At 37.9% G+C, this 14798-nt stretch overlaps 1 protein-coding gene across 2 annotated transcripts; it reads right to left on the bottom strand.

Moving 5' to 3' along the window:
• On the bottom strand, positions 1–9638 carry LOC124638866 (cytochrome P450 4c21-like). 2 transcript variants are annotated; one of them, XM_047175993.1, is made up of 11 exons: positions 9568–9638; positions 8990–9149; positions 8464–8553; positions 7847–7957; positions 7285–7473; positions 6325–6521; positions 6172–6232; positions 5698–5896; positions 5222–5373; positions 4612–4791; positions 1–642 (listed from the first exon to the last, which is right to left on the bottom strand). In XM_047175993.1, the coding sequence occupies exons 2-11, from the start codon at positions 9147–9149 to the stop codon at positions 482–484; spliced, it is 1500 nt and encodes a 499-aa protein (XP_047031949.1). In that variant the 5' UTR covers positions 9568–9638; the 3' UTR covers positions 1–481. The 2 variants fall into 2 exon arrangements, with proteins under 2 accessions (XP_047031949.1, XP_047031950.1); XM_047175994.1 differs by having other exon boundaries at positions 5698–5887.
• Positions 9639–14798: the final 5160 nt, after the last annotated feature.

Below are 14798 nucleotides of genomic sequence, written 5' to 3'. Positions count from 1 at the left end.
TTTTTTTACTTAATAGCACTTTATTTAACAATTATTTATTCAACTTACATCACAAATGACGCCATTAAAAACTTTGAAATAATTACGTGTAGTTTCTTAGGACAAGGTAAATTAAAGTTCTAGACTTTTTAAAACAACATATATTCTAACACCATTTAGGAGTTCAAAATTACAGCCTTTGGGTAACTTATCAATTCTTTATTAATTTGGTCGATTTTCTGAACTCTTATTCTTTCTGTGTCGAAAATGAATGTTCAAGGATAACATATAGCCGGTGATATGTGTGTGGCCAACGTGAAATAGCGCGGTATCCACATAAAATACATAAAACAAAATAAAAATAAATTAATTTACACAAAGTACCTCTTACAATCTCAATATACACTTAACAATATGTAACTTACAGTTAAAACACATCTGTCACTTCGCTTCGGATCACTTCGGGTTCGCAATTCACTCACGCAGGATGCACCCTAAGCCCTTATTTACGTTCCCTTAACTTCACTTGTATGAGATTACCGGCGACGGCGCGCAGAGCTATGTCCACCTTCAGCTCCAGATTGCCAGGGTCAGACACGAACTCCAGCTCGCGAACACAGTGAGCCAGCACTGTTTTTAGTAATGCCATCGCGTATTTCTTACCTGGTGAACAGAAAATTCTTACTCAATTTAGGTATTATAATGCTAAAAGAAAAAAGAGTGTCCCTGGAGTTTCTTGCCGGCTCTTCTCCATAAAACGTTTCCGGAACCGTGCAAATAGTGTGACATTTCATAAGAGCCTGCAAAGACCCATTTGAAATAAAAACATTTGGCTTCAACCACTTCATTTTGATTTAGTTTGATGCACTGGAGATTTAGTTTGACCCCTGAAAATCGTGGATCGATGGATTATAAGGTTAAGCAACACTTGGCGTAGTCGGTCCGTGGATGACCGGAATTTTGACATAACGAATTTTTCCAAGGCACGATAAATTAGTGGCTGTCATTTTAACATCTTTGGCAGTCGTACGAGTATACGAGTAGTCAGAACCTAGAAAGTCTGGCAGCCAGTCTTACCTAAGGGTATCGTGTTGCCCAGATAACTGGGTTGAGGAGGTCAGATAAGTAGTAGCTCCACGTAAAGTACGAGTAAGCCGGTTAGGCCTGGCAGCTCTAAGGAAAATTACTTTATTTATTAATGTCCATCATAAACCATTCTATTTAATACCATTTAATTAGGTACCTTCAATACCACAATACTTTTTACAATGAGCCTAATAGAAACCGATTGCTGTAAAGTAGTTACATTTTGTTTTTCTGCGAACTGTGGCCTGTCAGGGCCATTATTGAGCAATTCATTTTATTAGCACTATTAAGTAGGATGGTCATTTTCGAAATAAAAGTTATTGAAGGTAATAAACATTACCTGTAAGTATTAATTTAATAATATTTTAGCTTTTTAAAAACTTTTAACGTGAAGGATATTTCAAGAATATGTAATTGGAAGAAAATAAGAAATATCAAAAACAATAATATCAATAAATATTTATTACTAGCTGATCCCGCGAACTTCGTATCATTCAAACCTTCCCGGGACCTCTACAAACATTTTAAAACCAAAATCAGCTCAATCAGCCCAGCCGTTCTCGAGTTTTAATCAGACTAACGAACAACAATTCATTTTGGCTTGTGTTTAAACACCACCCAAAAAGGTACCTATTTTACTACCAAAAAAATTCTAAACGGTTACCAAAATGGATAAATGGTCACCAAATAACGTTTCCAAAAATATTATTAGGTAAAACCATTTTTTCGTATTATTGACTACTAAAAAAATATATGGACGCCTTTAAAATACACTTTAGACCAAATATTATATATTGTCACTACTTAGATGTTACCAATTATGTAATACCATGACTCCTAATTTGGTCATTTTTGTTAGACTAAAAAAGCTAACGATCGCTAGAATATTTCCCAAATACCAATTAATATACTGGGGTTCCCAAACGTACGTCGCTTATTTATTGTTATATGAATTTGTGTGTAACTCAGTAGTAAAATGTAAGCACGCAACATGCAGCAAGCATGGCTTCTGTCACGGCTCCGGCACTGCGGGGCTCCGGCGGTCCCATGCGAGCTTATCGTCGCAGATGGTTTTCACGCTCACCACCGCAGCTTCGGCTTGCTGGCCGGCTCTGCCGGCCAACCTCAGCCGCGGCGGCGAGCCTCAAAAACTACCTGCGCCTCAGCTCGCAGGCCGCCTCGCCCCTCTGCGCCTACGCGGTTTTGAATTGCACTCTAGGGGTAGGGCAGACAAGACTACGTGGAGTCGGTTTTGCAGCGATTCGTTTTCGTCACTAACTTTGATTTTGGTAGTAATATTAATCTTTTAGTTGGATAGAATTTGGTGACCATTAATCCATTTTGGGAACCAAAAATAATATTTGTGCGAGATTTGCGATTTTTCTGATGTTATTTTATTTTTTTTGGATCATAATATTATATACTTTAGTGCCCTTTTAATAAAGTCAATTTATTTTTTTTGGAGTTGTTTATTTTATTTGGTGCCTCAGCTTAGAGTCTTAAAAATATTTTTGGTGATCGCCTAAATTATACCCATTCATTTTTATCTATATAGATGTTTGGATTGATCAAACATGTTATAAAGACGTAAATAATCTTTTATTTATAATCTAGACACACGGCAGTGTGTCCGCCAAGTTCGAGCAAAAAAAACGACACACCGGCCGTGGGTTATATTACACGAACCATTTCGGGCCAAATTCGACCCCCCTATAACTCAAAATCTATTTTATTTACACATATCAAATTTCTAGTATCTGTTGAGACCTCCTCACTTATCTAAAATACAAAATTTCATTAATATACCTATTGTAGGTCTTGAGATATTGACGTCAGAAAATTGCTATTTTTACTATACACTCACTGACTGACTCACTCACTCATCAAAAACCTAGACCACTTCCAATGGTCGTATTGACTTGAAATTTGGCATGGAGGTAGGTCTTTATGTCAATCTGAAAATGGCCAAGTGTGAGTCGGTTTCAAAATAATGAAGGTGTATACCCCTAAGGAACTAAAACGAACTAAATTTATCTATATTTATATAATACTAGCTTTTGCCCGCAACTTCGTTCGCGTGGAATAGTGACTACCAGCAGATTTTTGATTTGACCAATAGATGGCGCTATATGTCCGGAATAATTTTATTTTTTTATTTTTTTTTGTAATAAAAACTATCCTATGTCCTTTCTCAAGTTTCAAACTATGTCTGTACCAAATTTCACACAAATCGGTTCAGTAGTTTAGGCGTGAAGAAAAGACAGACAGACAGACAGACAGAGTTACTTTCGCATTTATAATATTAGTTTGGATATCTTCGAATGGTCGTACCGATCTGAAATTCGTTACAAAGGTTTGTATTTAGTCAAAGTAAAGTAAAAATCTGAAAACGGCCAAGTGTGAGTCACTTTCGAAAATAACAAATGTGTAACTTTGATCCACGAACATAATATATGATAACATGTCATGTCAGTCAGTTGGTAAATCTAGTCCGAGTAGCAAGTTTTAATAGAAATTAAATACTTGATTCCCTGCGTTTGCGTTTAGTAGGTTTTTTAACAAGGTGTGTGAAAACTTGCCAAGTAACATCATTAAAAAGTAACTATTTTTAACTGAGGTATGTGTATGGAACTTGGTACTTCTTCAGATCTCACTTCTTTTATAGGCGAAGCATTCCCATATTATCGAACTTGGCAGTCTTTCACATTTTTGTTTTGGGTGGGATTTATTTTACCTCTTCAGTTTTTAGTTAGTTCTTTAATTGAACTTTGAACTGGCAATCTCAATTTTTAACATACCTATAAGAAAGTTATAAAATATTACAAAATTTTATAAAAATCATTAAGTTTTGTTACTTCCTGAAAAGCAGTCTAATTGTTTCTTTTAAACTTATAAGACTTAAATATAGATATAAATAATAATTTCTCGCGATTTCACCCGCATCTCAGAGACAACTGTTTCTGATAAAATATAGTCTACATCACCCGAGGATAGTATACCTCCCCAAAATCATCCTTCAACCCAATTTTATTTAGTATCGGTACAACGTGTGTTCTTCTTAAACCAACCGAAAAAATCTTTCAAATTTTCAAATCACTTCAGTAGTTTCAGAGCCTTAAGGGTACAAACAAACAGGGAAGCAACAAAAAAATCCTCTTTATAATATTAAGTTTAGATGATCCACATTTTTGTTGTAATGTATTAGATATCTAGCTAAATATAACCTGTTATAAACATGTTGTTATACGTAGGTAAATGTAATGATAGACACTTTATCACAGTTCTATTATTATCATACATTTATGTAATAACTGTTATGGTAGGGCTCATATATGTTATGAAACACATACATGAAACAGTCGCTCCTTGAAACACTGGTACTCAGGTGCCTAAGCGGATCTTAGACTGGAAGCCAACCCCGACATAGTTGGGAAAAGGCTAGGAAGATGATTAGGTACATGAATGAATATAGAGACCAAAAAATATGGATAATTATATATTTGTGAAAGATGATATGGCTGGAACGTAATGAAGAAAAGAACTTACCAATACAAGCTCGCCTGCCGTAGCTGAAGGCGAGGAAGGCACCAGGTTGTCCAGGAGTCTGGTCTTCCAGCCATCGTTCAGGACGATACTCCTTAGCGTCAGGACCCCATACGCGCTCCGAGCGGCCCGCGCCCCAAGCGTTTATTGCAATAGCCGTGCCTTTCGGGATTGTGTATGATTCTACAGCAAAAGATATAAGTTCAATGAGATGATTATTTAATAAGGAAAGTATTGGAGTATGCCCTTGAATAGCACGACACTTTAAATAAATCTTTGATTACCTCCTAACTCTATTAAATGTTTCTGAAAATATCTTGTTGTGATACGCGAAGCGTTGAAAATACATACTACCGGTGAAACCACACAAATTATTTCATCGGTCGTCGTCAAAATGTCATAAATACTTCTTAAGAAAAGTGAATAGTAAATAACAACTCTTCAATCTGATCCAACAAAAACACAGGAAGTGGTGAAGGGTGAGCGTTTTGGGGGCTGTCTTTTGTAAATTTTTTGACGTTCGAAATGTGCTGTTTTGCAGCCAAGTTTGAATAAATGATTTTTCATTTTCATCGAAGTTCATTTGTTTCTGGATATACACAGTAGTACATACTCAGTGGCAGGTCCCTGTCGGCATACCGCAGCACGCCAGGCACGGGTGGGTACAGTCGCAGCGTCTCGTTGATGATGGCCTCGCAGTACACCATGCGGGACAGGTCCTCCTTGCTGACCGGACTGCTGCTGTCGCCGAATATACTCCTCAACCTGGAGACATATTCAAAGACATCCCGATAGATTCTCACTCACTTGTGGGAATATTTGTAGAGGCTGATCCATTAAAAGAATCATATGACCTTGTAACAATTGAACAATGGGAATCAGGGAGAGATTACATTTTCAAGTTGTATGTTTAAACCTAAGGTGATGTGTCTTATTTACCGGACTACCAAGAAGGGTTATTTATTATCTTTTCACAGTATGTATGAGCAGCAAAACTCAACAGTTTGCAAGATTTTTCGTCTTACAGTAAACACAAAAGATACACAATTCCGAACTAGGTATTCAAAATTAACATCAGTATAAACTTACTCGGCATACATCTTGTCCTGTACCCTGGGCTTGGATCCCAGCATCAGCATGGTGTAGAACAGCGTGGAGGCGACGGTCTCCTGGCCGCCCACGATGATGGTGTCCACCTCCGACCTGACCTGCTGCTCCGTGAGGGTTGCCTCTGTTTCGTGCAGCTCCAGTAAGATGTCCAGGAATGCTTTGAACTTTGCTGCTGACGCTGAAGGTTTTTTTTCATCAGCTTCGTATTGGTTTGTACTCATTCATAAACGAGATGACTGTTATGAAACTAAAGAGTATAAGGTTGTCTAGTGGTATTTTGTCAGTAAGACGAGTGACAGGGGAAAATGGAAGAAAATTACATATAGCGCCGACCCCAAGTAAAATTTGGGAACAAGGCAGGAGAAAGAAGAAAGAAGTGGTATTTTGTCATCAATGATTTTTGTAATTTAAAGAATGAAATTTTGTCAATTTTTAAAATGCAAGGACCCTTACCACTATTATTATTTTCTGCTTTCTTTGCATCTTTCTGTTCTTGTTTTCTCTTTTTCATCACCTGTTGCAATAAAATGTACATAAAAGCATGAACGAATTTTGTTTTAATGTTAAAGAAAAAGTTTTGAAATGTTCTTATTATGCCTCACTCACGGTATCAGACACATTATGCAAAACTGCAACACACTTGACCATCTCCCTGTAAGCAGGAGTGAGCCTGTAGATGCAGTCAGGATGCACCAGCACGTTCAGGGCTCGCATGATGATCAGCTCCAGGCATCGGTTGAATGCGTCATAGTACTCCGTCGTCACTATGCTCTCTGATATCATGGATACGCCCAGAGCGGTTTCTGATGGAGACACTTTATATTTAGGTCATTCTTTTTTTAAAGGGACTTTCTAGGGATATTTTAAAGAATCGTTATGTCAGATATTTTTTAATCAGATAAGATATAGTATAATTACGAAAAATCTGTGTTTAAGACCGAACAAGCTTATTCATTTATTTATTACCAGTTACGGTACGGTTTAATAGTTATTGTTTATTAAGTAGTTATATCGGGTGTGTCGTTCACAATCACATTAAATGAAATGCGTTAATATACTGGTTAATATTTGTCCATTAATACAAAGAAAAAAGAAAAATGCGTAAAAATAAAAAAATGAATTTTTCAAACAAAGTAAATAGAATAAAAATGTGCGAAAATTAGAACACCATATAAAAGTCAGTCATTACAAACAACTGTAATTCTCCCTTGAAAACTGACAGCTGTCAACTGATCAAAACATTCGATACTCCTAACTTTATCTCTGCTTTACACATGATGTTGTAAATTATAAAAACGAAAAATGACTCCTGTGGCTAAACCACTGAATGGATTAGGTTATTTTTTTTACAATTCGCCATAGAATATCATAAAGTATATGCGATAGAATTTAATGTGATTGTGAACGACACACCCGGTATATTGTTTAGTATATATTTGATTTATTTTATGTTTTGTAGATCTGCGTCAGAATGAAATATGTATGTCCATCTTCATCACGATTCAAGTTTCAAAATTCAAGTTAATAAAACCTAAGACAAAGTTGTAATTTAAAGTAAAAACTCACGGCAAATAGTCTCCAACGTGGTATAAGCCAGGTACTTATGTATCACATCAAAGGGTCCCTTGCCCACTTCTGTCTTGAGGTTCTCCACCAGCCTGCGAGCCTGGGCGTTGAAGACCTCAAGGTAGCTGTCCACGACGGAACTGGTGAATGTTCCTGCTAACTTCTTGATGTTGTGTTTCCATACCACACCTTCAATATGAAAAAAGGCATAAGTAAATGCTGATGACGTTTCTAAATTGGCTATGCTTCTACCGAGGATGACTGAATTAATGTTAACAATGATGCTAGAATTGAAAATTGAGAAGGAACTTTTCGTGTGATATATTTACGGCATAAACCCTATTTAATCATCACAATGCCTACTTCTGCTATTCTCTTCAAATATCTACTCTGGGACTTATCCCATCCAGAGTGATATAATGAGACACCACTGATGAATGTCACAGCCCTTAACTGCCGAGGTTGTCACGATTTAAGTAGGTACTATAATGATCCGAATGTGCTATGGTAGGCAACATTGTGGCAAATTTTTCAGTGCAAAGTAATCATCAATGATTCTCACCAGGAGCCGTCACCAGTCCATCTCCGAGCCAGATTCTTCCGAAGCTGTAGTAGTACGGCTTCTCCACAAACGCATTCGTGATGCTCTTCACATCGTCAGGGTCGTGCGTCACTGTGCGCAAAACATACACAAATAAAAAGCGGAAAATTGATGCAGATTCTTGGTTTAGATTTTCACCAATGATACCATTTGAAACAGTTAATGTCATGCAAAAATTAATAACATCGAAGTCGTATTCGACTCATGCTGATGAGTAATGAAGAAAGAAGAGGACAGCATTCATCATCAATCCTTTTGGGATCTCCCCATATTCATCGAAGCGGAATCGGCGAAAGCCTAATGTGTTTCAACACTCTAGTCTAGATTTATCGCCGATCAGCAGTGCAAACGACTCGTTTTGCCATCAGCCGTCGTCCGAGCCGATGCGAAAGGTATTTAAAAAAATCTTACATCGTAGACAAAGACATATAAGCATTTTTGTCAGCAATCCCACTGCATATAGGGGCTTCTCATACAGAGAAGGGAGGACTGCTAATCACCGCGTTGCTTTAACTCACAACTGCATCATTCACTAAGCTGTACATGCACAAGTAGGTATTCTTCAGTTTTTGACTCACCCAGTATAGAGCAGGGTCCCAGCCACACCACGAACGGTGACATGTTGTCGTCACATATTCGCGATATTCTGTCCATGTGCTGGAATACCTCTGAAAACAAGCGATCAGCATTAATCATGCTAAGAGTAGGTACCCATACATCATCCATCATCATCCTCCGAGCGGTTTTCCCAACTATGTTGGGGTCGGCTTCCAGTCTAACCGGATATAGCTGAGTACCAGGGTACCCATACATTGTAGACTTAAGACTTAAGCAGTTGGCTGACAGTTGGCCCGCCCGATGGTTGGAAAAAAATATTTTTAATAAAATCGTGAATTTAATCAAACTCAAAATACTTAATTAATCAAAATAAAACTTTGCCTTTACTGGGATACAAGCCAAAAATCTGATCGTTGTTATTTGCATACTACATACTTTCCATTTCCAAACTGTCTCATGAGCCCGAACAAACGTCGGCTGACTAAAAATTAGCACTCTGCGAGTTCACTAATCGTCTTTAAAATCAAGCTTTAAATGCGTGCATACGTCTCCCATCTCCCAGCACCTGGTGTACGTTGCCAATGAACGGCAGCAGCGGATACGTCGGGATGCCCGCGAACTTGCTGCGCGCGCGCCGCTCCAGCACCCACAGGTACGCGCATGCGCACACAACTAGGAGACTCGCTATGTACACCCATAGTGGCATCTGGTGTTTAAATAAAACTTCTATGAGGTTTGAAAATCTTGCTACTATTTTTGTAGGAATTAAAAATAATTCGTTTAAAGTCTAGCTTTTAGCAGTTCTTAAAAAGCATACGTTTTATTTTCGTATATTTAAGTAAGAAACTAAAAGATCTACCAAAACCGTTCAGCACAACAAAGATATGATTTTACAATTAATCATTATAGTTACTAAATATTCATTTAAAATTTTCATCACCGCAAAGCTTACTAGAAACTCTTTTGAAAAGAAACTTTGATTTTGAACGTACCTACATATTTACCAAAATCGCTGTACACATTTTAAGTATAGTATAACATCAAAATACTAAAGATGAGTTATTTTTATCAGAAGATTTGTCACAATTACATAGATAGGTATACTATTTATAGGAGATACTTACTGTCAGACACAGCAGCAGTTGCACAGGCGACTATGCACAAAACATTGATACACGAACAACTGCTCTTAGCATATAAATTACATTTGTTGTAAACCTATCACACACTTGCTTGTGTTTGGTACAATCGCTAGCAAAAACTTTATCATCATCTGCCTAGTTTTTCCCCAACTATGTTGGGGTCGGCTTCCAGTCTAACCGGATGCAACTGAATACCAGTGTTTTACAAGGAGCGACCATCTATTTTATTTACCTCCTCAACCCAGTTACCCGATCAACCCAATACCCCTAGGTAAGACTGCTATGTAAGTATTTACCCTTAACCCTTAAAAAAGATGTCAGAGTCGATCTGATGCTGGTCAGATGTTTGCCGCTTTCTACGGCATTTGTGTGCAGATACTTACGTATGCTCCCTAGTAATTTTAACAGTGTGAAATAGAATTATGAACTACATATATCTATCATCTGGATTCAAAGAAGACTCAAATTAAGCTTCAAGCAGAGACAGAGCCACCCGATTAGCCATCTAAACAAAAAAAAAATATTTTCAAACACTTTCCGTCTTACCACAAAAACTTTTAAACGTCAGTTTAAGACTTGTCTAAAAAAATGTCAGATTATGACGTTGAAATAAGGTCCATTTTGCAGCCACATTTTTTTTAGACAAGTCTTAGACACATATTTAAGTTTTTGTAGTAAGACCATTAAAGTTTTCTATCTGGCTGTACCACAAAAGGATAGTTAAGTCATACTTACCTACATTACTTATTTTCAATAACCTCATAGATTGCTGTCGTTTCGGTACATACCTACTCAATTAATTTAATACTCATCTCTTGAGGATACAAATATCTCTCAAACACAACTTATTATAAAAGGACTTGGGTACTTAACTACCCATCATCCTCCGAGCCTTTTTCCCAATCATGTTGGGGTCGGCTTCCAGTCTAACCGGATTCAGCTGAGTACCAGTGCTTTACAAGAAGCGACTGCCTATCTGACCTCCTCAACCCAGTTACCCGGGCAACCCGATACCCCTTGGTTAGACTGGTGTCAGACTTACTGGCTTCTGACTACCCGTAACGACTGCCAAGGATGTTCAATGACAGCCGGGACCTACAGTTTAACGTGCCATCCGAAACACAGCCAATGGTGTCTAAGATATACTTAGAAAGTACATACAGACTTAGAAAAGTTGCATTGGTACTTGCCTGACCTGGGATCGAACCCGCGCCCTCATACTTGAGAGATTGGTCCTTTACCCACTAGGCCACCACGACTTTTTTTACTACTACTACTTAACTTACTTTCGTACTTAACTACCCAATCTGTTTTATTTTTCTCTTAGAGGGCAAGGCAAAGGCGGTTCATTACACGAACAGATTTTTTCTAATAATGACACTCGTTTTATTTTCTATTTATTTAATCATGATCAGGCCCGCCGTAAGCGGGCGTGCAGCGCGTGCACAGCACGCGGGCGGCACGTCCTAGGGGGCGGCAAATCTAGCGAGTTATCACGTAATATTTAAAAAATACAATATCTTTTTACTAATGATTTGATTTCAATATTTCCGAACACAGCAATAGCGCTAAGAACATTACTTACACTGCCGGTTTCAGTTAGGTACATCTGTTGAAAGGACATTTTCAAAATTAAAGATTCTTAAAAATGATTTAAGATCAACCAGTGGCGTAGCGTGGGGCAAATGCTATTTAGGGGGCGGCAAAATTAAACCAATAAAATTTCAGAAAAAGCCGCCCTAGCTTTGGTCGTCTCCTATCAATTTTGACTGTTTCACCCTTTGCATCCCCAAAAAAATTCGCGCTCGCTGCGCTCGCGGCTCCATGTCAGATGTCGCATTTTGTCTTTGTTTAATTGTTGAGGCATTCAATTCCGAAAAAAACATTTTTCGCGCACGTCCGTTATGGCTTTTTATGATAATATGTTTACTTCATGAAAACTCTAAGGAAAAAATCGCGCTCGCTTCGCTCGCGGCTTTTGCACTTCACTTCTGTGCATATCTTACTTTTTGACTTTGCTTTGTTAATTTACAGTGGTTTTTATTTGTTTTGTGTCCTTAGACTAAAAAATTTTCGCGCTCGCTCCGCTCGCGCTTCCTTACATATGACATGTGCCTTATAAGTTTTCAACGGGAAACCCACCAAATAACATATTTTACTGACTATACATTGTTATAGATATTTAAGTGCGTTAGTTTAAGTTAATCACAATCTTTCAATACATAGGGGTAATACACTTGGGTAATGATTGCACTGCATTGATGCCCTAAGCAATTGCTTAGTTTGCTTATGGGCTAACCCAGGACTGCTTAGGTTACTCTGAACATTTCAAGTAAATAAAAAGTTATTTAACAATTTATTTATTTATTTAACAATTTATGTACACACACACAGAATACAGAGAAGAAGAAAAATAGAAAAGATAGTACAAAGGCACAGCTTATTTCATTAGAAATCTCTTCCAGCTGGCCCGTTATGAGAGAGTTAGAATAGAAAGAGATGCAGATAGAGTGCGTAAAAAGAAAAGAAGCTATAACTAACATAAAATAATCACTAACTTAACCTAAATATGTATATATAAAATATATATCAATATATATATATATATGTATAAAAATATATAAATACACTAAATACTATAAGCATCTATGATGACAAGGAAAGATAGTGTTCCTTCAACTTGCGTTTAAATAATGCAACAGTTTGGCAGCTCCTCAGCTCAGGCGGCAACTTATTCCACAGCCATACAGCGTGCACGGTGAAGGAGTAGGAATAGAAATCAGTGGAGTGGGAAGGGATTTTAAGTAGGGATTTGAGATGAGTCCTGCAGGAAGCATCAGGTGAGCGGAGAAAGGAGAAACGTTCCCGCAGGTACGAAGGAGATTTAGGATTGAAGAGGATATTGAATAGAAGACACAAAATGCGAGTGTTCCTGCGAAGACGAATAGGGAGCCACTTGAGATCCTTGCGAAATTGTGAAACATGATCATACTTTTTAAGATTGAAGACAAAACGAATACAAAGATTTTGCAAGCGCTCAAGTTTATTTAAAAGCTCCTCTGTGGCATCCAGATAACAGGCATCGGCGTAATCTATAATAGGTTGGATGAGAGTCTGAGCAAGAGAAATTTTGGTTTTTAAGGGCAAAAAGTGTTGAAGACATTTTAGCGTATGAAAAGTGTAGTGAACTTTGCGACTAACTTCATTGACCTGAGCTGACCACGATAAGTTAGAATCTAGAATAACACCTAGGTTTTTCGCTGTATTAGTGTAGTCGATCTGAACCCCATTTAAACTAAGCGGTGGTAGTGACGCAATATCTAGCCTGCTACGCATGTATCTGCTACCAATAATCATGGCCTGAGACTTTCTGGGATTAATTTGCAGTCCAAAAGACTGCGCCCAATCACCAATCGCATCCAGGTCACGATTCATGGCAGCAATGGCAGCTTCTGCATCAGCACAGGGAAAATGTCTGTAAAGCTGCAAGTCGTCTGCATAGAGATGGAAGTGGGAAGAAATGACCTTTGTGACAGAGTCAATGAAAATAGAAAACAGGAGAGGAGAGAGAACGCCACCTTGAGGTACACCCGCAGTGAGATTGCACCAGCCAGAGGTTAGGTTATCGAGGCGGACATATTGTGAACGGCCTTTTAAATAAGAATCAAACCAACTTAGGGTGGAAGGGGAAATATTGAGAGATTTTAGAATGCCGAGAAGAATATCAAAATCATTATGTGTAATGTATGTTATGTATTGCAATAGTTATTTATCCAAAAGTAGGTGGGTTTTCTACAATCAGAGCGGTGCATGTACATATTTTTTTCTGTTGGACAAGTAAGATGGATATGAATTGGCGGGGGGGGTCCGGACCCCTGGATCCGCTCGCCCCCCCCCCCCCCCCTTATATACTTTTGTCAAAACGTATGTAGTCGTAGGGCGGCATAATCAGTTTTGCACGCGGGCGAACAAACAGCTAGCGGCGGGCCTGATCATGATTAACAGGATTCGTCTGTACCAGCACAATTCATAAATCATAACTTCATCTGACGCACAAGCGGTCCGACACGGCGTTCTGCGAACTACAGCAATCTCGCCACATCTCATGAATAAGGCAATAAGCGTTTACTAAGAAAAAAATCTTCTGAAAACATAGTTACCTAGGAACCTAGTTCTACCTGTGTATTAGCCCTAGACGCACTGATGATTTGATAAGATAACTTAAGAAATTATAATCGATTTCGAATTTAGAAAAGATCAAACAAAAATTAATTTAGAAGTTAGATTATTAACTATAGGCACTTAAAAAAGGTATATATAATCATGATATATGACTATTTATATAAAAACTCACCTTCAAAATAAATTGCGGCAAAATAATGATTGCCACTTAATCAATTGAATCCTTGTTTTAAGCAGTAGTTTATTTTTTAATAAGCATTTGTGTAAAAAGTCATATCAAGATCGTTTACCTTTATTTTAACTACCTTAACCAATGGAATGTAGGTATTAACAAGCTGCCTAGACCCATATTTAAAATCAGGCTGGCTGGGAATAAAGACAATATCTTTACGAATGTAAATTACCTACCATTTACCATGTAAAACAGTTTACAATAGAGACGATTTATATTTTTTAATCCTATAACTGAAAAAAAAATCATTCTAATGACAGGTCATCATCGTAAACCACAAAGCACCCATGTATTCTGTGTAGCTATTCACATAACACATCCCGCCGCAAATGGTATATCATCAGATATCAGTACGCAAATAACTGCTTGCTGCACTAATGGTTAGGAATTAGTGCCCTTTCAGCGTCTTGTTGATCCTTCATCGTTACATTGTAAACGGCAACCTACAACGTCTTATTTCGCGCCATCTAACATGCAATTTCGTTTATTGTTGAAAGCACACGTGCCTGCTTTGTAAAAATGGCAATAAGCCAGAATTAACTAGTAAGTTAAAATTGCATAATACTACCTAACATTTATTCTTCTTATTGAGTGAGCTGCAGGTTTATTCACCTCGGAAACCCTGGTGTCAGAGTTTTCTCAAATCCACCTGATGGCCTCTGACGTGGAATTGTAACGACTACTATTGAGTAGCATTCGGGAGGACGGCTTTACATGCCCTCCCAGACACGGGAATATATCACCGCCAACTTCCATACTGCGGGTTGCTTTGTGAAAGTTTCTAAAAGCCACAAAGCGA

This window comes from Helicoverpa zea, chromosome 18 (assembly GCF_022581195.2).
Source record: "Helicoverpa zea isolate HzStark_Cry1AcR chromosome 18, ilHelZeax1.1, whole genome shotgun sequence".
Taxonomy (NCBI): Eukaryota; Metazoa; Arthropoda; class Insecta; order Lepidoptera; family Noctuidae; genus Helicoverpa; species Helicoverpa zea.
The sequence above is the reverse complement of the archived record's forward strand: the minus strand, read 5'-3'. Positions and strand labels throughout refer to the sequence as shown.